The following is a 23748-nucleotide window of genomic DNA, read 5'->3' as shown; positions in this document are numbered from 1 at the left end:
TGTCTTTTTTCAAAAGTGGGTGGATGACAGCATTGAAATAAGTAGATAACTTACCACAGGCCAGGACACATTTAGAATATTGAGCAAACTGGAACAAATCCACTGCAAGACATTTTTGAACAAAGATGTACTGTAGGTGAAACATCCAGGGAGCAAGAAGAGTCTTTCATTGTACCAATAAGCTTCACTAGACCAAGATAACAGGCTGACTGGTGTGGGAACCATCAACACAGATGCTGAGGAAGAGATTATTTCTTACATTTTTGACCTTGTCAACAAAAAAGGAAAGAAAACACTGACACTCCTTATTTGACAATATAGGAGCAGTAAGTGTAGCAGGAGTAATGATGCCACTAATAATGCTGAATAACAACTTATTATTACATGTATCGAGGAGTGGCCCTAAGGGTACATCAACATTCACCATCTTACAATGCTGTGAATGCAGCCAAGTATAATAGGAATATATGTAAATTAATTTCTCTATAGACTTTCAATTTTTCTGCAGGAACACTTTAAACAGCGTATATAATCATGGACCTATGGTGAGGACTGTAAAACTGTTAATTAAGGCTGGCTGATAAAAGAGCCCCTCTCTTATCCCCTTTAGTAAAGGGGACCTTACTGCGGACCGAAGCAGCCAGCTTTATTTTTTACAATTATTATAGATGTTTTAAGGCTGTAAACCCCTCACTACACACTTTCTACACTTTTCTCAGACAGGCACGAACATTTTCACACTTTTCTCTCTTGCTTAAACACTCTCAAAGTTCAAACCTTCATAGAAAAATAAGTCCAGTATTAAAGAATGAAACCAAAGGCACCCGCAGGTGCCGTTGATGGTGCAAAGCGTTTTGTTGACATTGTTGTGTTCGTTGGGGAGAAAACTTACAAACATACAGTACAGCACTTCAGAGTCACACTGTTAGCGATCGAAGATTTATGTAAATTTGACAAACTGAACCCATTCTGTACTGTACAGGAGACACAGCACGAGATTAACTGACAATGGTCTACAGCCAATCAGGACCAGAGTTGGGCAGTAACGCAATACAAGTAACATGTTACTGTAATCTGATTACTTCGTTCAAGTAACGAGTAAAGTAAGGGATTACAAAAATGGTAATTAGATTATTGTTACTTTCCCATAACTAAAACCGTGATTTTTTTTTTTTGCGAGAGTGTCTCATGACAACGTAAGCGAGTGCAACGTTCGTGGCAACAGCTGTGTGCAGATGAACAATGGATAATATATATGAGTGCGGAAGAGAGTATGAGCGTTTAAAGCATGGAAGTACTGACCTTACTTTGAGTCTGATTCCGTAAAAAGAAAAACATTAGCGTCCGCTGTTTACTGTGTGGGGCAAACATCTGCCTGCTATACAGGTGAAAATAGAGCAACAGGACCGCTGAGTCTTTGATTTTATTTATTTTCTGCTGTGTTTCACTTGAATTTATTTGAAAGACTGAGTGTAAACCCCAAAATTTTTTTATTTTATGTGCTGGAATGTGCAGAAAATAGGTCTAAATGTTAAACAAATTTCTTCCTGTCAGAGAATGTTGCATATAATTAAATTTTTGCTTGATGCATAAAGTTAAAAAATTAAAACTAATAAAACCAAGCTTTAAAAAGAGACTTTTCCATTTGATTACATTTCATATGATGGATTATGCAGAAAAAGTAGAATTGGGCTGAAAGATGTATTGCTTTATTACCTATTCAGGTTGTAAATCGTGTTTTTAAAAAATAACTGAGTAACTAGGTAATTAATTACTTTTGAAAATAAGTAATCAGTAAAGTAACGGGATTACTTTTTGGGGAAGTAATCAGTAATTAGTTACTGATTACTTTTTTCAAGTAACTTGACCAACACTGATCAGGACACAGAACACAATGTGCTGTGAAAAAAAAAGAAAAGAAAAAAAAGCATGCAAAATTGCACAAAAAAATCTGTGAAATAACAAAGCTGCAAAAGTTGAAATGCGTTATAGCGAGGGACCACTGTAGTGTGTTCTCTTCAGTGGCTGCCCGTTAAATCCAGAATTGAGTTTAAAATCCTTCTCTTCACGTTCAAGTTTTTGAATAATCAGGGCCCATTTCATCTTTAGGAATTCATAATACCTTATCTAGTCATTTCAGAGAGTGAATTATACTCAACAGAGCACTTTACTGTCAGACTGCTGGCTTACTTGTGGTTTCTGGGATAATTAAAAATTGAATAGGAGGCAGAGCCTTCAACTTTCAGTCCTCTGTAAGGTGGAACCAGCTCCCACCTTGGATTTTGGAGACAGACACCCTCTGTTTTTTTCAAGATTAGATTTAAAACCTTCCTTTTTTCAAGGATATAGTTAGCACTGGATCAGGTTACCTTGAATCCTCTCTTAATTATGTTGCTATAGGCCTTGGCTGCTTATTTATCCTGTATTAATAATTACAAATGAATCAAAATTGCTAAACAGTAAATCAAATTTGTTTAATAATTACATGCATTCAGGACTCAAAATAATGGCTGAAAACCTGTGTAGAAATTATATTAACATGACATCAAAATGGATAGTTTTATCTGACATAAAATGAAGTGATAATTCAGGTTGACATAATGTTTTTAAACCATAACTTTTAATTAGGGCCCGAGCACTAAAAGTGCGAAGGTTTGATATGCCCATTGTCAGGAATACGCAGAGCAATACCTAGTGGGAACAGGAAATGTCATGTCTTTCACTTTGATATACTGATTTTCACAGGTTCATGATGGCCACCTCAAAAGCGGTGAATATTAACATCCGTCCCTCATGATGCTTCAGTGAGAAAATTGTGAGTTTAAACTGACCGGCGCACCCTGGTGGCATGGCGGTTCACCGTGAAAGATGAAGTAGCTTTTGAGGGGCTTAGAAAGTTTAAAAAGTCTTGAAATTTTGCCCACACCTCTAATGTCGTGAAGGCTTTCTTGTTATGTGATCATTTCCATGGAATATTGCAAAATGGCTCCACAGTGCCCTCTATAAAATTTTAAAACATCAACCTCTGCTCTGTTTCATCTACGAGTCTGAAACCTGGGAAGCTTATGGAAGGATATCAAGATTTACAAAAAAGTATCTTGGAGCAATATCCCAAATCCAACAGGAAGTCAGCCATTTTAACATTAATGTGTAATTTTGGCGACATTTTCCCTTCTTTTCAGGTCTCGTACTTTGACGAACTCCTCCCAGGGATTTCATCAGATTGACTTGATCTCCAGTGCAGGGAATCTAAAGAGCTTTGTGATGTTAAATTGCAAAGCTTTTTACGTTCAAGGAAACGGGTGGTCACAACGGCATGGGGAGTTTCAATCACTTGCCAAAAAGCAGTAATCTGCTGTCACTAAGAAACACAATGTCCAACCTCTCCCAAACTTCATAGGCATGAGTCGAGAGTCAAGCTCGGAAATATTTGATATGCCATTCGTCAGTAATGGTTAGAGCACCACCTAGTGGGACGACTATACTCATCATTGAACGAGATGAAATTTTAGCTGGTGGTTCTACGCATGAATTCCATCAATGCTACATCAGATCGGACATGATGGGTGTAGGTGTTGGACATGGCTCGATGTGCCAGGGTGCGAGGGCCCACTTAACGCTGCTTGCAGCTTTAATTTTAACTATTTATGTCTTGAGGGTGTCTAATTCTAACAACCCTTAGCCCCACAGATGCCATCTGCAAACCTTTATAGATATACATAGGTCTAAAAAGACCTTTATAGGTAATTTTAGAAACCATTTACTAATATTTTTTGTAAATTGTTGGCCATGACTACAAGGCTACAAAATAATTTTATTTAAATTTTGGCACAGTTTTAGTATTAATACAGGTATTTTATCCATCTTTTTATCTACAGTGTAAATTAGTACTATTGAACATTCAACATTTAATTAATCAGAACTTTGACTTCACATTCCTTTAATTTGTCAACAGATTTTAGGATATAAAGATGTGACATCCCCAACACAGCGGTATATTGACAGCAAGGTAATACGAACACAAACAGAGGGGGAGTGGTTATCCTTTGATGTTACAGAGGCAGTTAGTGAATGGCTAAACCACAGAGGTGAGTACATTCTGTCCCATCAGTATTGCCTTTTCCCAATTGTTTATGCTTTGTGTTAAATAACTTCTCATTACTTTTGTTTTTCCATAGACCGAAACAGTGGATTCAAGATCAGCCTGCACTGCCCATGCTGCACTTTTGTACCATCAAATAACTACATCATTCCTAATAAGAGTGAGGAGCTGGAGGCACGATTTGCAGGTTATTTGAAAAATGTTGCCTCAAGGCACTTTTATGTTGTAAGGTAGGGCTGCCACAAACGATTATTTTGATAGTCGACTAGTCACCGATTATTTTTGCGATTAGTCGACTAATCAGATCATCATCCATTGGACGTAAAACTACAGCTTATTGCACCAGCAGCATCTGCTCTTATATAACTATCATTAGCTTACAGCTTTAAGTGTTTAAGGTCTGTGCTAACTAAAAATAAAGACAAGATGATAGTTTATTAAATTTTAATGAAATTTGCAGATTGTTTCGGTGAAGTTTAATAAACTCCTTGCTATCTAAAATATAACAGGACACTGGAGTATATTCTGGAGCATCTCACACTTCTGATAATCAGTTGTCTGCTTGACGTTTATTCAGCTGTGTAAAAACTATAACTTTAATCTCAGACAAACTGATTTACTCAGGAACAAATAAAATACAAAAAAAAAAAAAAAGCCAAACAATAACATTTTAAGTTATCTAAGTGACTCATATATATTTAACCTGAGGAGTGAAAGACGGCGGTGGGTTTGAAAACGATTTGCGGGGAGTCCGGTGTTCTCACGGCGCTAGTGAGCCTAGCCCCCCGGCTCGCTAACGAGCTAGTGGGTAACAGATGTCTCCGAAAACGTCAGAGCGCTTTTGAAAATATGTGGTGTCTTGATAAACTGAGCAGATATTTGAGGTTTACACAGCTACATTCTCGCCTGAAAATATGTTAAAGGTTTATTTTGTGACCCAGAAAGAATAATAAGAGTAAAGTTAAAACTAACTAGCTGCCGCCATTGTTGGAAACTGCGCTGGGCCGCGCTATGAATTCTGGGACACAGCTGCTTCTTCTTCTTCTTCTTCGGGGTTTAACGGTAGCTGACATCCTTGTACATGCAATGCTGCCATCTTCTGTTTCAGTCCGTTATTACACTCTTAAATCCTGCCACTTATTCCTGCGTCTTTTGTGATCTTACAAAGCTTCAAACGACGCGTCGACTATTAAATCAGTCATCGACGATTTTGATAGTCGACGTAATCGTGACTAGTCGACAAATCGTGGCAGCCCTATTGTAAGGTAGACCCTATAATAATAGTTCACACTAGAAAGCTGTTGTGGTTTGGCCCCCCAGTACAGCTTAGAATTAATCACCATCTACAACCCAGTCAGACCTCTCACATCATCAGGTTTAGATTTTTTAAATGATCCCAGAATCCGATCTCAGTCTGCTGAGGGTTATTTCAGTTACTGTTGTCCTGTTCTTTGGAACAAGCTGCCTGCTGACGTGAGATCAATTACATCTGTGCGTACATTCAATAACAGATTTAAAATCTTTTTATTCACACACATTAATTAATAGGTGTTGTCATTTTCTTTTGTGCTATTTAGCCATTTTCACTGTGTCAAGGCATTGCAAATCTATGCAGGTTTTGTGTTCTGTGTTAAGTAGAGTACATGCAGTCATTATTTCTGTCTGACCCCCTCTCCCTTTAACAGAAATTTCACCTTTCTATAAGCACTGGAGCTATGCTGATAATTTTACTCTGAATACTTTGATAATGTTTTTTTTGTAATGAACTTTTCTGTCATTACCAGCCCTTGCAGTGCTGCTTATTAATCTCTTATGTTTTCAGGTATCGACGACAACCTAATCCGTGGTCGTGACCTAAAGGTTTTTAGGAAGTGGCAGCACAGTGTTCGGGGTCCACATCTTCTCCTCATGTTGCTACCTTCATACCGCCTGGAGTCCCAGTCCCAACATAAGAACCATCGATCCAAGAGAGCTCTTGATGCTGCCTACTGCTCCAAGTACTTGTCTGAAAACCAAATTGCCAAATGCAAAGCAATAACAATGTCCCTATCTGTTGTGGAGATTTTCAGAAATGAGTCATCAAGTAAAAAGGGGCCAAGCAACACTAATAGCACTAGGCACTGCACAGAATTGGTTGTCATTAGGTACAAAGATATAGAATAACTGTTAACACTCTGACTTCTTGGCTAGAGCCCATAGTGATGTTAAAGGTGAGTGCGTGTTTTAACCCACAGCCCATCAACCACAGCCTAAACTTCAACAAGTAACAAAAGGCACTGATCATGTTCATGTTTCTAAAGTAGAATCACCGTGGTGATTGGTTTCAGTCTCTTTGTGCTTGTTTTCATCTTTGCTTTGAGTTCATAAGTGTAAAAGGAAAAATATTATGTGTATCCTCATTAGGATAGGGTTTTGTGTTGATGTGTTGGATTGTGCTCAGGTTTATATTGTTAACTGGTAATTATGTGACAATGCATTAATGTAACTATAGTGTAACAAATGAGTTTCATTGTTACTTTTGAGTGATGACCCCTACGCAAGCTATATTTTTCTTACCACTGTGCAATACTTCATAATGCCATGCAGTCCCTATTTTCAATAAGGAAACATCTTTACCTCCAGGTGAAGGGGAAAAAGTAGCAACAGTGTTGTAAGAAAAAAAGTCTGTACCAGTTCAAGTCCAACTGAAGAAACTGGAACAATTTTGTTAAACGAAGAAGCCAGGAAGAGCACAGCTTTCCAAAGTTTTTTCCAACAGAATGCTGACAATTTGAAAACAAACAAACAAACAAACAAATAAAACAAGATTCTGGATATAGCTTTCCTTTTCTTCGTGAACTACGCTTGATGTACCCTTTCCTGGTGAATTAAAATGAAAAACTGTGCATTGGTTCAGTTCCCACAGTCCCTCTCTCTGGACAGCCAATGGGGCATACATACTAAGGCACTGATGCTTGGCAGCATGCAGAGAGTGTCAACAAGTTGACCAATAACTGGTATTGCAAACTGCTTTCAAAACAGGCTGAAAGCAGAAGTGAAAGGCAACACCCTGGACAACTTGTTGGCTGATCTGTTTAACTATGTATATTTATCTTTTCTGGTTCAGTGGTTGCCCACAATAAGTAAAGAATCTAATCTGAGCGCATCTTCACCTATCTTCATCTCTCCATCTGTGACTTTTTATAGACTGCACACACTAGTGACGAGAGGATTCCCACAGCTCTGTTATTCACTTTTCCACTTTATGTCTTTACAGAAATGTTCAGGATAACTGCTGCTTACGATCGCTCTACATTGATTTTAAGAGGGACCTGGGCTGGAGGTGGATCCATGAGCCCAAAGGCTATGAGGCCAACTTTTGTGCAGGGGCCTGTCCATATCTGTGGAGTGCAGACACCCAGCATTCCAAGGTACTGAATGAGGAAGTTTGAAAGGCTACACAGTAAATGTAAACATGAATGCAGTCGCACTGCACTGTAAATCAGATTTTATTTTATGATATGGTTCTAATATGTATATTCCAGGTGTTAGGTCTGTATAACACCATCAACCCTGCAGCATCGGCATCCCCCTGCTGTGTCTCCCAAGACCTGGAGCCTCTCACTATCCTGTACTACATCGGCAAGACCCCCAAAATAGAACAGCTCTCAAATATGAAGGTCAAGTCCTGCAAGTGCAGCTAGAGGTCCTTAGAAAATACATACTCTTCTTTCATCCAGAGTGGAGTGAGTTAACGTACCGTCAAAGTGCCGCTGCACTCATTTACTAGCAATCCTACAGCAGTCGTTTCACACAGGCATGGCCAGGAATGGTGTATTAGAGAATAAAAGGAACAAGTCAATGTGAGTTCAATGCATATTCAACATACAGGACCAGAGCAGTTATAATACCAAAAACTTTAGTTCGATGCACTGTATGGACAAAAATGTTGGGCCTTCATGTAAATTCATGTGTGTTCAGTCTTGTTCCTGCAGGTGTTAATAAACATTCACCTAGCCATGAAGTCTGCCTTTAAAAGATCTGTAAAAGAATTGGTCATTCTAAAGAGCTCATTGACTGAGTATGGTACTATAATAAGATTTAAAGATTGCAACGAGTCATTTTGTTAAATTTTATTTGTCATAGATATGAAGTGATCAACTGTAAGCAGTTTTATCGCAAAGTGAAACAGCAACTCATCCAGGAAGTGAAAGACCGTGTAAAGTTACAACGGAGTTCTGAAGCATGTTGTACATAAAAGTCGCTAACGCTCTGTTGATTCAATAACTACAGAGTTAATTTATTATTTATACCAGAACTGCATACCAGAGCTGTCAGAAGCTTCATGTATAGGTAACCCATTACTTTTGTTCATATAGGAAGAATTGTATTTCTGTATTGACACAGGTTTGCAAGTAAAATGAGCTTGTGTGCTGTTCTCCTAATAAATGGTCAAAGAAGAATAATAGTTCTTAATAATATTTCTTAGTAAGGGTAATTTACACCATGAAGGCCTGCTCTCAAAAACTGATATAGATAAATCCAGCTACACAAACACTTAAAAGTTTTTTAGAAAATGTTTAGTGCCATCTTGTGTCAGTACAGAACATGTCACCTCGTTGGTTTGTTGGTTGCTGTTAACAGACTTGCACTGAACCAACCAACTCAGGTGAAAATAAGGACACTAAAACTAACCCTAACCCTTTTCTACTCTCCCGGAATACTCAAAGCGCTCTATACAACACGCCACATTGCATATTTGGCATGCAGACTGGGATCAAACCACCGACCTTCCGATCAGTAGATGCTCTACCTCCTGAGCTATAGCCACCCTACAGAGTAGGCAGCACAAAAGTGAACCCTTTAAATGAAATTTTAGTTTTAGCCTCCTCATATTCCACTGAGTTACTAGTTTGCTGAAATAAACGGAAGTCAAACAAACCAACCAACTCGGTGATGTAGCATTCTGTATCACAAGATGGTGCTAAACATGTTTAAAACAAGCACAAGTATCTTAAATCCAGCTACAAGGAGTGTTAAATCCATATCAGTTTTTGAGAGCAGGGCTCCATGGTGTAAATTAGCCTTTGTCCACTTTAATCCATCAGAAAAATAAATAATGAATAATTCACATAGTTTTTTTTTTCCCTCACCAATATGCAATACTGAAATATTTTCCTCAATAACAAAATTATCAAGTCTAGTATTTACAGTTAATTTTATTATTGAGTCTTCGTCATTGACTTTTTAGGAGTCTTGTTAAAATCCAGTGGCGTTTTAGATCATAACAAACTTTCCACCAGTTTTGTTTGTTTTTGGTTCACTACATGAGGCTAGAGATTTGCTTGTTTGTTTGTTTTTTAAATCATACACTTGCAGAGTTCTGAATTTAAAAAAACTGAAAAGTACTGTCATCTCCAATATCTTTTTGAAATGTTGTGGCGCTAAAGTGGCACACATTCAAAAAATCCAGGCCGATATAGTATTCAGTACCAAGTTATGTGAGAATACAGCAAACACTGGAAATGTAAGTGATATGTGTATATATGTGAAATAAGTCCTTGAAAAAACAGATCTACTCAGACCTACCTAACACTTTGCTTTCAACCACTTCGCCCTTCAGCAGATATCAAAGGCACAATATCACATTCTTATACATCATTATTTATTTTATTCCTTAAGAATTATTCTTTATTTTTGCATTTTCTGATTCTGTACAGTAAAACATTGCAGTAAGATGTCCTGCAACCTTGCAGTGTTGACATATATTATCTACTCCATTTTGTAGTTTATATAATACACACGCACAACTTTTATTAAGCCGCCATAAGAGAGAATAAGATGTTGCATTAGAATTGTAAAGGCTATTTTGATTTATTATGGCAATAGTATTAATTTTATAGCTTCCCATTTATATTATAAAACACTTTTTTAAGGGGTAAGAAAAACAGTGTTGTATGTAATAACTTTTAATTGCTAAATTGGCATACTTTGTTAACAGTTTTAAGCAGTAATGGAGCAATAGTCTCCTTCCAGAATTTCTTATGAAAATTATTAGTTTTGTTTGTTTGGATGAACTGGCAACTGGCCCTTTTAAATAGCCCAGTGTAACAGATGCCATAACACGTTTAAGTAAAAAGCTTAGATTCTGAATCATTACAACCCCGAGTCTGCTGTCTGTGTTGTTTAAAAACGAAAATACATGTTTATTTATGATGTTCAGATTTCTGAAACAGAAAATTCTGTAAATGTGTAATGGCAATGAATAAAATGTGTTTTCATCATTAACAGGTTACTTGCTGAAATTAGTTTACAATGTGAGGTCACATCCTATGTATAATTGTGACAGTAATACTGTACGGTATTAGTGACAATAATACATACAGTAAAACTGTTGACAACAGAAATATTTCTGACTTTATGAATAACAACAATACTACTACTAATAATAATAGTAATATTTTTTAAATTATTATCATTAGTATTATTATTATTATTATTATTATCATAGCAATTTTAAAGATATAATTCTTTGCGTCAGTTCAGCAGTGTGTGAATGGGTGAATGGCTGAATGTGTAAAGCGCTTTGGGGTCCTTAGGGACTAGTAAAGTGCTATACAAATACAGGCCATTTACCATTTACCATTCAGCAATTTGAGGTAGGTTGGGATAGAGAGAATATAAAACATGGATATTAATGAAATAAAATCAAATTCAAACAATCTTATTGAGCTGAGTACTGCACTTCAATGGAATGGAAAAATGGAAACAAATGTGAAAAAAGGCCTGCTGCTCAGCTCAATGAAATATCCAGTTATTAGTGCTTAAAATTAAAATTAAATTAAGATTGTTGAAATATGCAACCCTAAGCTCCACCACATTTTATATTATAATGGGGAAAACTAAAGATTATCCAGAGGCCATCCAATTCATTTTCATTTACATAGCACCAAATAACAACAATAGTCTGCTGGTGGTGCTTTACATTGAGGGTTACCATGGTAAATGATTCTTATATAGCGCTTTTCTGCTCTCCCGGAGTACTCAAAGCAATCAATACAACATACCACTTTCACCCAAGTTCCTTGTACCATGTAAGGTACAAGGTACAAGGAACTTCCTGTTTTTCAGTCTGGCTGAGCACTTAGTTTATGAGTCAAAAGCGGCCTTGCTTTACAAACCTTCATTATTAAAGTACATAAAACAATATAATAAACAAAATAAGCACTAAGGATATATTAATTACATGACACTACATGTTAAAGAAAAAGCTGCTGTGACAAAGAAAAGAATCTGTCAAGCACAACTCTTTGGAATTTAAATTGTAAGAAATAAATGTGTAAAATTACACAAGAAGTTCTGGTAGCTCGTTGCCCAGACTGTCCATTTTGTTGTTTTAGTTTGGTTTTTTTTTAACTGTAGTCATAAAAAATAGAATTATATAGCAGAAAGTGGGAAAAAAAACTTTTCTTTTTTTCACAAAGTAAGAGAGGTTTTATTAGAGACATAGCTAAAAGGTTTTGCAAAATTTTGCATAAATTGTGATTTTCTTTTGGTATTGAATAGCAGAAATTAGGCTTTGCCAGATGTAATTTTTTGGGGGGAGGAAAAAAAAGCGGTATACAGCGGCCGACAGCGCTGTATACAACGCTAGACTGGTGTCTAATAAGCAAGTAAATAAGGCAGAAAATAGAGAAACGCACTGAGAGATAGAGCTGTGCGATTTTATTATCTGCATACTTACCGTGAACCCTTTACATTGTTCTTCATTTTGTCAGTAGTAATATAGGTGCTCTTGTTTAGCAGGCAAAAAAAGAGCACCTATATTACTTCTTTTGCCATTGTTCTATTATGTATTTTTGTTCTATTGTTAAGTGTCCTTGGGTGTCTTAAAAGGCACTTTATAAATAAATAAATATGTCTGTGAAGGTTCTCAGTCATCCGGGTCATCGTAGTCTAAGGAGTTTGGAAAGAAAAGCGTCTGGACTTCTTTAAGTTGCTTGAACACGTTTCACCTCTCATCCGAGAAGCTTCTTCAGTTCTAATGGTCAAATGGTGGAGAGTCCCAGATTTAGGACACCCAGTGGGAGACAAGAGGGACAAAGGGAAGGTGCACCGTGGTCCTAAACACAACAGATTACCACACAAAGATTACTACTCTCCTCAGTGACAACAACACCTACGAAGCCTTAAAGCGAGACCCCACAAGCAGCTACAAAAAGAAAGTTATAGCTTGCCTTCAAGACCTTGAAAGGGACAAAATCATTGACCGCCTTACATATCACCGCCTTTACCCAGGGGATGCCATACCCTGCATTTACGGACTTCCTAAGATCCACAAAGAAGGTGTCCCACTCAGACCCATTGTAGGTGGCATAAACTCAGCCACTTACAACATCTCGAAACACCTTGCTACCATCCTAGCACCTCTTATGGGGAACACCCCACATCACATCAAGAACTCCACCGACTTCATCGACAAGGTCTAGAAACTTACCCTGGACCCAGATGAAACCATGGTGTCCTTTGATGTAGTCTCCCTCTTCACTTGCATACCCACCACGGAGGCCGTGGAGACTGTCAGAAAACGACAACAAGAAGACAGCTCCTTGGAGGACAGGACCAACTTCACACCCGATCAGATTTGCACACTGTTACCCTCTGCCTCACCACTACATATTTCAAATACAACAAGGGTTTCTACAGACAAAAACAAGGCTGCGCCATGGGCTCCCCGTGTCACCTATTGTAGCCAACCTTTACATGGAGGAAGTGGAAAGGAAGGCTCTTGGCTCTTTCAAAGGAAGAGTAACCAGCCACTGGTACAGATATGTAGACGACACCTGGGTCAAAATCAAAACACAAGAAGTGGAATCCTTCACTGCGCACATTAACGCTGTGGATAAAAACATCAAGTTCACCAGGGAAGACACAAAGGACGACTGTTTGCCTTTCCTGGACTGCGCTGTGCACATCGAAGAGAATGGCAACCTCAACATTGAAGTTTACCGGAAGCCCACACACATGGACCAGTACCTCCTCTTTGACTCCCATCACCCTCTGGAACTCAAACTTGGAGTAATTAGGACCCTACACCACCGGGCAGAACATGTTCCCTCTGAGCCTGAAGGGAAAAAGAAGGAACACACACATATAAAGGAAGCACTTAAAACATGCGGCTATCCTAATTGGGCGTTTATAAAGTCAGCAAAGAGGCACAGAAAAGAAGATCAGACACCAGCGAGGGAGGATAAGAAAGACAGACGCAACAACATTGTCATCCCCTATGTAGCCGGTGTATCAGAGAAACTCAGGAGGGTTCTCTCCAAGCATGACATCCCAGTGTATTTCAGACCCAGCAACACGCTCAGACAGAAACTGGTTCACCCGAAAGACAAAACGCCAAAACACAGACTTAACAATGTGGCGTATGCTGTACAGTGCAGCGAGGAATGCCCAGACCTCTACATCGGAGAGACCAAACAGCCACTTCACAAGCGCATGGCACAACATAGAAGAGCCACCTCCACGGGACAAGACTCAGCTGTCCATCTGGATCTAAAGGACAAAGGTCACTCTTTCGAGGATGCCAATGTTCACAATTTGGACAGAGAGGACAGATGGTTTGAAAGAGGAGTGAAAGAAGCCATCTATGTCCACTGTGAGCGACCATCTTTGAACAGAGGCGGTGGTTTATGACACCAACTGTCTGCCATCTATAATCCAGTTTTGAGATCCCTTCCCAGACGCCTTAAGGCCCACTCACATCCTGGGTCATCTGACCTCAGGAAATCACATGATAGGGTGGGGCCAGGTTTCACAATGAGCTCACCCGAAACCCTGGCTGATTGTGACCCACACCCACTTTCGCACCTTGGCTCATGTGATTAGGTAGAGGATCACCAGCGTGTCCTAAATCTGGGACTCTCCACCATTTGACTCTTAGAACTGAAGAAGCTTCTCAGATGAGAGGTGAAACATCTTCAAGCAACTTAAAGAAGTCCAGACGCTTTTCTTTCCAAGCTCCTTAGACTACGATGACCTGGAGAATCTTCACAGACATTTAGACATGCTCAGTGTTTTATGAAAAGCCACGATAGCAGAACAGGTACTTACTAAAAAAGCTATGCATGCTTTACGCTATGTTGTGATTAATACAAAATGTAAATAACTGAGTTTAGATATCTGAGGGGTTATTTAAAAAATTATTAGTTCTCTTTATGCATTTTATAGTGAGCTTAGAGCATACCACCCTGAGCACACCCAATTTTGTCTGATCTCAAACGGAAAGCAGACAGTCAATCTTCAAGCTGGCAGGAGTTAAACATACTTAAAAACACATCACTTGACTGTCTTAGGTAATTATAGGCCAATCTCTAACCTTCCTTTTCCTTCCAAATTTGTCAGACAAGGAGACTTCTTTCATGTCTCTTAGGAGAGAGAGTATTGACAAGAGTATTGACAATTTAGTGATCGTAGATCAAACATAAATTTGATTTAACTTACTTATTGTTTCTCACATTATTGTGGGTGAAGTTTGGCCCACTCATCTTTATGATGTTGCTTCAGTTCAGATCAGTTGAGGTTTGCTGGCATTTAATTCGGCTCTCTCCTGACACAGCATTTCAGTCAGGTTGAGGTTTGACTGGGCTACTGTAACACATTGATTCTTTTCGTTTTCAGTCATTCTGTTGTAGATTTATTGATGTGCTTGGGTTGTTTTCCTGATGTATGACACAGTTTTAGTCTGTGAAACAGATGGTGTTACATTTGACTCTACATTACTGTGGTATACAAAGGAGTTGGTTGACAGAATGGCTGTACAGATCCTGTGGGGGCAAAACAAGCCCAACAAGCTGTGTTAATGTGTCATATTCTTTTTAAAGAGAACAGGCTTTCTCCTGGTAACCCATTGAATAAACCATAAAATATAATTAAGAGATGTAGGTCCTGGGTTTTTTGCTTTTTCTCTGATCGTTTTTCTCTGTCTTGAATCCTTTTCACTTGTGAGTAATCTATCTTGAATTTAAAAGTGAATTGAATTTCTCAGTGTAGAATTAGATAGTTCACATTTTTTCGATATGACCTTTTCCACAATGATGGGAAAAATTACTAATCTAAGGTCACTGGTAATGTCTTTCCTTGTTGGTATAGTGTTTACTGAGTGCTCCACATCAGCAAACTGCCAAAACTTTCTTCAATGAGCAGTTAAACCAAGTGCATAGCAGCAGCTTCTACATACCCTCTTAATTCCTATGCAAGCAGTAGGAGTCTGCTTAGTTTAGGGCTACATTAAAAAAAACTTCTTTTTGACATGACTGTATCAGCTCATTGTGGAAAATAAGAAAGACCATAAGAGCATTAATGAATATAAGTAAACAAAGTAAGAACTAAGAAGTTGGCAGCTGTCTTTGGCTTTCTTAAACACCCCCCCGTACATTTTTATTTCAGTGTAACAACTCCTGAGTCTCTTTTCCTGTCTCACACTGAGGCACACAAAGAGAAACAGGATGTTGTGAGCGAGGACAATTTATCCAATGAACAGGAGGTGGTGACGGGATTAAATATGTTCAGACAATCCCAGCTTAGGTTAATAATGTCAGGTAGAAATGGCTGACATTAAGTTAACCACAGTGGGACACCAGGCTAATATGGAACAACAAAAGCTTTGCTGAGCTCTGCTTTTGTCCTCACAGCTGGGTTTGCTTGGAGATTCCAAAACACAAACAACTGGACTTTCACATGCTCCTTTGTTCCCGCTGACCCTGCATTCCTAAGGTCCACTCTTCGCCCACAGGTACACATACTTGGAGTCAAATCAATAGATCAGAGTTTAATTCCTGCACTTTTCAGCAGAAAAAAAAAATCACTTTGTCAGCTGTCCTGGCTTTATGTCAAGAAATGTTTCACTGCTTGACCCTGGGGCTCGGTATAAAAATCAAGTCAACAGCACAGGACCACAGTCTGCGAGCCTGAGGAAACTATCTTACACATTTCCAGCAGAGAAAAGGTAAGACACAAGTTAGCGGACAGTAACTTTCAGAATGCTTGTAGGTGAATTTTATATCAAACTAAATTAAAACATGCATGATTTCAGGATACAGTCCTCCCATTCAGCTTATATTCTAAACTGATGGGGAGATTAACAAAAATGTGACAAAAATTTAAAATAGGAAAGTTTTAATCTGTTGTGTTTTGGCTGTGGGAGCTTTCGGAGTACACACATCTAGTGTAATAAAGTAATAATCTTTTTGTGTGTGTGGTTTTGCTGATTTTGTTTCTGACTCTTGTAACAGATGAACCCTCAAGTCCTGCCTTCCATCCTGCTGCTCATTTCTGCTGCCCATGCTTTCCAGTACACGGAGCTAGCGCAGTATGTTGACAGCCACCAGGACGAATATGTGGAGGTACAAATATCTGCTCCTTACTCTAGCAGCACTGAACTCTGAATGCTAGAACTGTTGTAATCTATGCCGTTAGGTGTATTGGGTTTAGACAATTTACTTTAATATCTGAGCTTGTGAGTCAAACAAAATCTCAATCATCATCAATAATGACCCTAGTGCCAGCCCTAATCCTAAACCCTACACAGATTCAAAATATATGAGTTTTGGTTTTATTAAATTATTCTGTCAAGTCGTCAAGGTTTATTGTCATTTCGTATGGTATCTACAAAAATACACAGACTGAAATTAAATGATTATTGCAGCCTATATACTGCAATAATCAGTAAAAAATAAAAGTACTGTATAACAATCAGCTTGCCGAGATACTCAGCAAACTCAAGTGTAAAACAATCACACTCATTCCGCTAGCAGCGGTAAGCTCAGAGAGGGATTCAGTTAGATCAGCTAAGTGTTTTTATGAGGAGAATGGTGTATGTGTGTGCCTGTCACAGTCCATTTGTTGGTCTTGCAGTGTGGCTTCTGTCTGTCAGTGTGTCATACAGTTTGACAACCTTAAAGACCTTGGCCAAAAATGGCCTCCATCCCCAGTTCATGCAAATGCATAAATGTATCAATATTATCTTCAAACCAAAATGTAATTATTTTTATTTAAAACAACAACAACAACAAAAACACCACCAATCGGCTGAACTGACCCTCTAGTGTATATATATATATATATATATATATATATATATATATATATATATATATAATGCATGTAGCTGCATATTTGGCAGCTACATGGATTATTTCAACTAACTTAATTTCTGTGGAGACTAGGACTTACAAACTGCATGTACACAGTCTCCAATCAAATGTAATAATTAGCGTAACTAATAATAACAATCGTGGAAAGCAATCTATGTTGTTACAAAATTCTCCCATTGATCTCAATAGAGCATACTTATAGTTCCATATTTCACTCTAGACCATTATTAGACAAGAAGAAAGAATATAATTTAATACCAATAGATAGGCCATTAGAATAAGACACCAAATAAGAAATAAAAGTAAGGCTAAGCGTGCTGTATATAATCACAAACTACAAAAGAATCTGCATGTGATATAAGTGTGACTCCTTGAAGATTGTCGGGGCTGAGGTCAAAAGTACACTGTAATGATTCTGGATCACTTTCTTTACTCGGCATCAACACGGAAAGACAGTAAGGTGAGGTGTTGACTCTGAAGTAACAACCACAACTTTTACCTGTACAATATCAGCTGTTGTTGAGAAAAATAATAATACTCTGACTACTTGAATATGAAAGCAGTTATTCCAACTAAAGAGACATTAAAATGTATTTTTGTCAAAATTTTGACAAAATTTAAAACAAAAGCATCAAATAAAGGCTCAGGAGTTAGAAAAAAATGGGGTAGAGTTAGGGCTGCTCAATTAATCGAATTTTAATCTCGATTACGATCTGGGCTTTCAACGATCATTAAAAATGACTGAGCTGATTATTAGCCCCTCCCTTGTGCTTTACTCTCGCGCTGCTCCGTGTGGCAAATCGAGCGCACCTCTCTGCATTTCGAACACATGTCACAACAATTAAGAGCAGTGGTCCCCAACCTTTTTTGCGCCACGGACCAGTTTATGCCCAACAATATTTTCATGGACCGGCCTTTAAGGTGTCGCGGATAAATACAACAAAATAAAACTTGTACTGGTACCGAAAAAAAGAAAATTTATTCATAACACACGTGAAAAGACCAAGGAAAACCGAGTAAACGATAAAAACGATAACAAAATAACGCTGAAAACCGATAAAAACCCTGAAAACTATACATTTCACACCTGAGCCTCAACTCTCGCGGCCCGGTACCAAACGACTCACGGACCGGTACCGGTCCGAGGCCTGGGGGTTGGGGACCGCTGATTAAGAGGACCCGAGGGAAGCTCGGAAAGCTAAGCAGAAGTTATTTGGAGAGGAGAGTGACTGCCGTTGGTTGAAAAGAGAGGTAAAAAAAACTTCAGTGGTGTGGAAACATTATGGGTTCGCGGAGTCAGACGTGGATCAAGTAGACATAGTGTGTAAACTTTCATTTATTTTTTATATTGCAAACATTTGCACTGTTATCAGTATTTGCACACTATTTTATATTATTTTTTGACAATCTTTAAAGTCATTATTCAATACATTGTTATTGTTAAATAAATATCGTCAAATAATCGAGATCTCAATTTCAGTGAAAATCGTGATTATCATTTTTGCCATAATCGAGCAGCCCTAGGTAATCTCCAAATATCATGAATAGTCACAACTTTTAAAAATTTTACTATCCATTAGTATCCACGAATACATCCGCTGAGGCACAAAGCAAGTTTGAAGAAGAAATTAGCCAACTCTCACATTCAGCTTATTCCAAGACATTGCAGGAGACTTGAATAAATCATCAACAGTATTTCACACTTTTTGTGTGTTTTTTTACATATTGAACGCAGTGATTTTCCACAGGGGGAAATGTAATATGTAATGTCTTATGAATGAGTGTTGGTGGCCAAAGTCAAAAAGTGGCAATATAGCAACTGACTATTTCTGAATGTCAGTGTTGCAAATAAAATATGTCTTTAGAATCAAGTGCACATTCTGCGAACTGGACACTAGTTGAGGGCAGGAGTATTAAATAACATAAAACTCAGTGGCAGGTGGATTAGATCAAGTCCAGTGACAATGTTTTGGATCTTGGTTGTGTGTTTCAGATGCTGAGGGACTGGGTTGCAATCGAAAGCGACTCCAGCAATGTCCAAAAGAGACCAGAGCTGCACCGTATGATGGAGACTGTGGCTCAGAAACTCCAGTTGATGGGGGGGACTGTACAGCTGGTGGATATCGGAGAACAAGAAGTCAGTGAAAGAACCACCTATCTTTGCAATATTACCCCTCCCTGCTCTTTAGAAGTGCTTGTTGATATTGGAGCTTTGTATCTAATTGTCAGTGTAATTGGCTGGTAAATGTGGTGGATTTCTCACAGAGGTCAGCTCATTGGCAAACTTCAAAAAAAGCAGGAGAGGGCTCAGGACTAGCTTTGCCTTCTTATTACTGACTGGGCCACAACAAAGCCGCTTTCCACACTCATTAAACACACTGTGTGTGTGTGTGTGTGTGTGTGTGTGTGTGTGTGTGTGTGTGTGTGTGTGTGAGAGAGAGAGAGCGAGAAAGAGGCCATACTAGAGGGCCTAGCTTTTCACCATTAACCATTAATTAGGTGCCACCCAGTGTGAACTGTTACTGTACTATAATGCCTCCAGAAAAGCAGATCTTCTGGCCTCCTGGAGGAGTATCCCTTTTATAGTCTTACACACAGTGCAAGACTATAAAAGAAATTGCATTGATATGTGAGAGAGACATAGACCAGCTGAATACTATTGCAAGCGTTTTGAACACACTTTAAAATCAGAAGGATTGATAGATTGATGGAAAAGAAATTGTGTGCTGATCTCGACTGTATGTGCAGCTTCCTGATGGCCAGACATTAGAGTTGCCTAAAGTGGTGACGGCTCAGTTTGGTAATGACTCCAGCAAACACACAGTGTGCATCTACGGCCACGTGGATGTCCAGCCAGCAAAACTGGAAGACGGCTGGGCAACAGATCCATACAACCTGACTGAGATCAATGGTAAGAGCCTTTAAGCTAATTAAAAATACAAAGGAATGCTATCCAAACTCACAAATTTCATTTGATTCTAAAAAAGAGGAACATGTCTGGGTAAATGTCAGGGCTCTGTGTGCGGGCAGGTGGATATGAGGATCCAAATGCAGCACTCGAAAACAGAATGCAACTCAAAACCTCAGCTTTATTGCTGGCATGAAAACAAAACATGAAGTGAACACGGAATGCAGAGACCAAAAACACACAGGCATAATCTGAGGGTACGACGCGACACTAAGGGCATACACAGTAAAACTGAACACATTCACCTGAGTCACAGACCTTCACAATAAAACAGGAAACAAGAAACCACTAAACAAGGACACAGACTGAGAGGCAGACAGAATATAACACATGGAACTCAAACAATACATGAGACAACAAATCCTTAAACACGAATAAACAGAAACATGGAACTCTAATAATCATCATCATCATCACTACAAGAGAATAAGAAAACAATCCATTATGCAAAAACACACCAAAACATAACAACTCAAAATACTGGGTCAAACTGGCCCAGAACCGTGACAGTAAACCTTTGGTGAAGTACAAATGCTGGACTTGTTGCCTTCCTAAGATGATGACCAGAGGGGCAACTGGTTTCCTGTTCAACAATGTGTGGTGCTGTGATAAAGAATAGAAAAAGGGAGCTGATGTCGGTTTCATAACAGGAAGGTTTATTCTTCACAAGAGCTTCAGGTATCACCACACTAACTGCAAAGAAATGTCCATATGCTTCAGTCCAATTTACAGTACATGGCCACAGTTTCCTGAGCTAGAGACTGTATTAATCTCTCAACACAACTTTGACAAAGCATGAACAAAATGCTGCTTAAATCCATTGACAATATCACATCCACAATAAACACATTTGTTTTACAAAGATAAACAAAATGTCATTTTTAAACATTTTAATTCTCGTTTCAGCACTAAATTATTTATGTGAAATGTATTTCCACTGTACTGATGATAAACGTGACGAAACTATTCAGAAAAAAACACACGGCGTATATATTGTTTATCATGACCGGAAGTAGACACCTTTCGCACATGCGTGGTACCGATCAGGTTTCCAGTACGGATCAGGTAGTGACATCCCCATTAACTCCAGGTGTTGTGCCAGAAAGTGATCATGATTGCCGTCCGCGGGAGCGCGCGCAGCTGCTTACAGCTGTAGCACTCAGCGACTTCCGTGCAACTGATGTAAGGTGCGGTAAGCTGAACACAACTTCAACCGTCTGTTTGTTGAAAAATAGTAACGTGACCGCACCGATTTTCTTGTTAGTAATGTTAGATTATAATATTATTTTATGCCATGTTATACCCCTAATTAAAGATTGTGAATTATTATGTAGTTTTAGTTTGCATTATTCTCCTGAATTAGAAGAAGCTGATAACTATTGCATTAGTTAAACTGATTTGCATTACATTAAATTGCTGACTTGTTGTGAATGAATGATATTGTTTTATGATGCATTATATTGCTGAGTTATAAGAAATACTGTTCGCAGAAGGTTATTGTCTAATTTGTCTGAGTAGAAGAGAACAGAGTGTGCTGGAGTTTTCTGCCCTATTTCAGCAGGAGCAGATAAACAGGGAGCCAAGGTCGTAGCTTAGGCGCTGTGTGAGAGAGAGCATGTGAATGTTTAGGCTTTGTATGATAAGGTGGAGGCACCAGAGGCTATAAAAGTTTGAGCAATGCTCCACCATTTTGAGGCTGTCTGCATCAGTGTCCATCTCCCACGTGTGTGATCATTAAATCATCGTTTGACTCAACCCGACCGGACCAGTGTTGTTATTGTGGTTTTTCTCTTGTCTCCATCCCCAATATTTTGAACCTTAACAGTAACCATAACGGCGTTGTAACGATAGGAATAGTAATTAGTTAGATTACTCGTTACTAGTGTTGGGTAAGTTACTTTAAATTAGTAACTTAGTTACATTACTAGTTACTTCTATCAAAAGTAACTCAGTTACTTCAAGTTACTCGTTACTTTCAAAGTAACTAGTTACTAGGGAAAGTAACTTTGGTTTTACTCAGAATTCTCTTGTTAATGTGTTGCTTCCGTAACTGGACACCTATCAAGATTGCCAGTCTTCTAGCTTGCTTACTTGCCACAAGTGCATTGTGCCACCTACCAATAGAAAGGAAAAAATAGTGTGCATACTTCCACGAGAGGAATCCCACACCTGGACCGTCGTTGACTGCCGCCATGATTCTAGCCAACGTCACAGCCTCATGTGCGCTTTTTACATCCAACACAAAACTGCAGTCGTGGTCCTTTGATTGTACTCCGAACTCGGAAATTCTGCCTTCCGAATAGATCTTCCTATTCAGAAGGCAGAATTTCCGAGTAGGTAACACCAGACTGCAGATAAGCTGCATACAGGGCTGGACTGGGACAAAAAATCGGCCCGGGCATTTTGACTAGAGACCGGTCCACCATTATAGAAAAAATCATGAAGCCTTTGAATGAAAACAAATGCTGTTGTGACAGTGATGTACACTGTCTTGATGGTATATACAGTGGGGCAAAAAAGTATTTAGTCAGCCACTGATTGTGCAAGTTCCCCCACTTAAAATGATGACAGAGGTCAGTAATTTGCACCAGAGGTACACTTCAGCTGTGAGAGACAGAATGTGAAAAAAAAATCCATGAATTCACATGGTAGGATTTGTAAAGAATTTATTCGTAAATTAGGGTGGAAAATAAGTATTTGGTCACCTCAAACAAGGAAAATCTCTGGCTCTCACAGACCTGTAACGTCTTCTGTAAGAAGCTTTTCTGTCCCCCGCTCGTTACCTGTATGAATGCCACCTGTTTGAACTCATCATCTGTATAAAAGACACCTGTCCACAGCCTCAAACAGTCAGACTCCAAACTCCGCCATGGCCAAGACCAAAGAGCTTTCGAAGGACACCAGGAAAAGTATTGTAGACCTGCACCAGACTGGGAAGAGTGAATCTACAATAGGCAAGCAGCTTGGTGTGAAAAAATCAACTGTGGGAGCAATCATCAGAAAATGGAAGACATACAAGACCACTGATAATCTCCCTCGATCTGGGGCTCCACGCAAGATCTCATCCCGTGGGGTCAAAATGATCAAGAGAACGGTGAGCAAAGATCCCAGAACCACATGGGGGGACCTGGTGAATGACCTGCAGAGAGCTGGGACCAAAGTAACAAAGGTCACCATCAGTAACACACTACAACGGCAGGGAATCAAATCCCGCAGTGCCAGACGTGTTCCGCTGCTGAAGCCAGTGCATGTCCAGGCCCGTCTGAAGTTTGCCAGAGAGCACATGGATGATACAGCAGAGGATTGGGAGAATGTCATGTGGTCAGATGAAACCAAAGTAGAACTTTTTGGTATAAACTCAACTCGTCGTGTTTGGAGGAAGAAGAATACTGAGTTGCATCCCAAGAACACCATACCTACTGTGAAGCATGGGGGTGGAAACATCATGCTATGGGGCTGTTTTTCTGCCAAGGGGACAGGACGACTGATCCGTGTTAAGGACAGAATGAATGGGGCCATGTATCGTGAGATTTTGAGCCAAA

The 23748-nt window shown here is 39.0% G+C and overlaps 2 protein-coding genes and 1 pseudogene across 3 annotated transcripts in view; all 3 read left to right on the top strand.

Annotated features, from left to right (window-relative positions):
* Positions 1-12033, top strand: part of LOC147318276 (transforming growth factor beta-2 proprotein-like) — a 43148-nt gene extending 31115 nt beyond the window's left edge. For both annotated transcript variants that reach the window (XM_086310170.1, XM_086310169.1), the window contains 5 exons: positions 3956-4088; positions 4179-4289; positions 5925-6099; positions 7359-7512; positions 7627-12033. In XM_086310170.1, coding sequence (XP_086166296.1) covers positions 3956-4088; positions 4179-4289; positions 5925-6099; positions 7359-7512; positions 7627-7785 — 732 coding nt within the window. In that variant the 3' untranslated portion in view covers positions 7786-12033. The remainder of the gene's footprint in view (positions 1-3955; positions 4089-4178; positions 4290-5924; positions 6100-7358; positions 7513-7626) is intronic.
* On the top strand, positions 7901-14026 carry LOC147318275 (uncharacterized; annotated as a pseudogene).
* A 1439-nt stretch (positions 14027-15465) lies between these two features.
* On the top strand, positions 15466-22797 carry LOC147318274 (beta-Ala-His dipeptidase-like). Its single transcript, XM_086310168.1, has 4 exons — positions 15466-16091; positions 16378-16488; positions 19232-19375; positions 19987-22797. The coding sequence occupies exons 2-4, from the start codon at positions 16378-16380 to the stop codon at positions 20161-20163; spliced, it is 432 nt and encodes a 143-aa protein (XP_086166294.1). The 5' UTR covers positions 15466-16091; the 3' UTR covers positions 20164-22797.
* The last annotated feature ends 951 nt before the right edge of the window (positions 22798-23748 follow it).

Source organism: Aulonocara sp. 'chitande type north' Nkhata Bay, linkage group LG11 (assembly GCF_057382095.1).
Source record: "Aulonocara sp. 'chitande type north' Nkhata Bay isolate Kocher_YH1m ecotype deep benthic linkage group LG11, A_spYH_male_GT1.1, whole genome shotgun sequence".
Classification (NCBI taxonomy): domain Eukaryota; kingdom Metazoa; phylum Chordata; class Actinopteri; order Cichliformes; family Cichlidae; genus Aulonocara; species Aulonocara sp. 'chitande type north' Nkhata Bay.
This window is presented reverse-complemented; position numbering and strand designations above follow the sequence as displayed.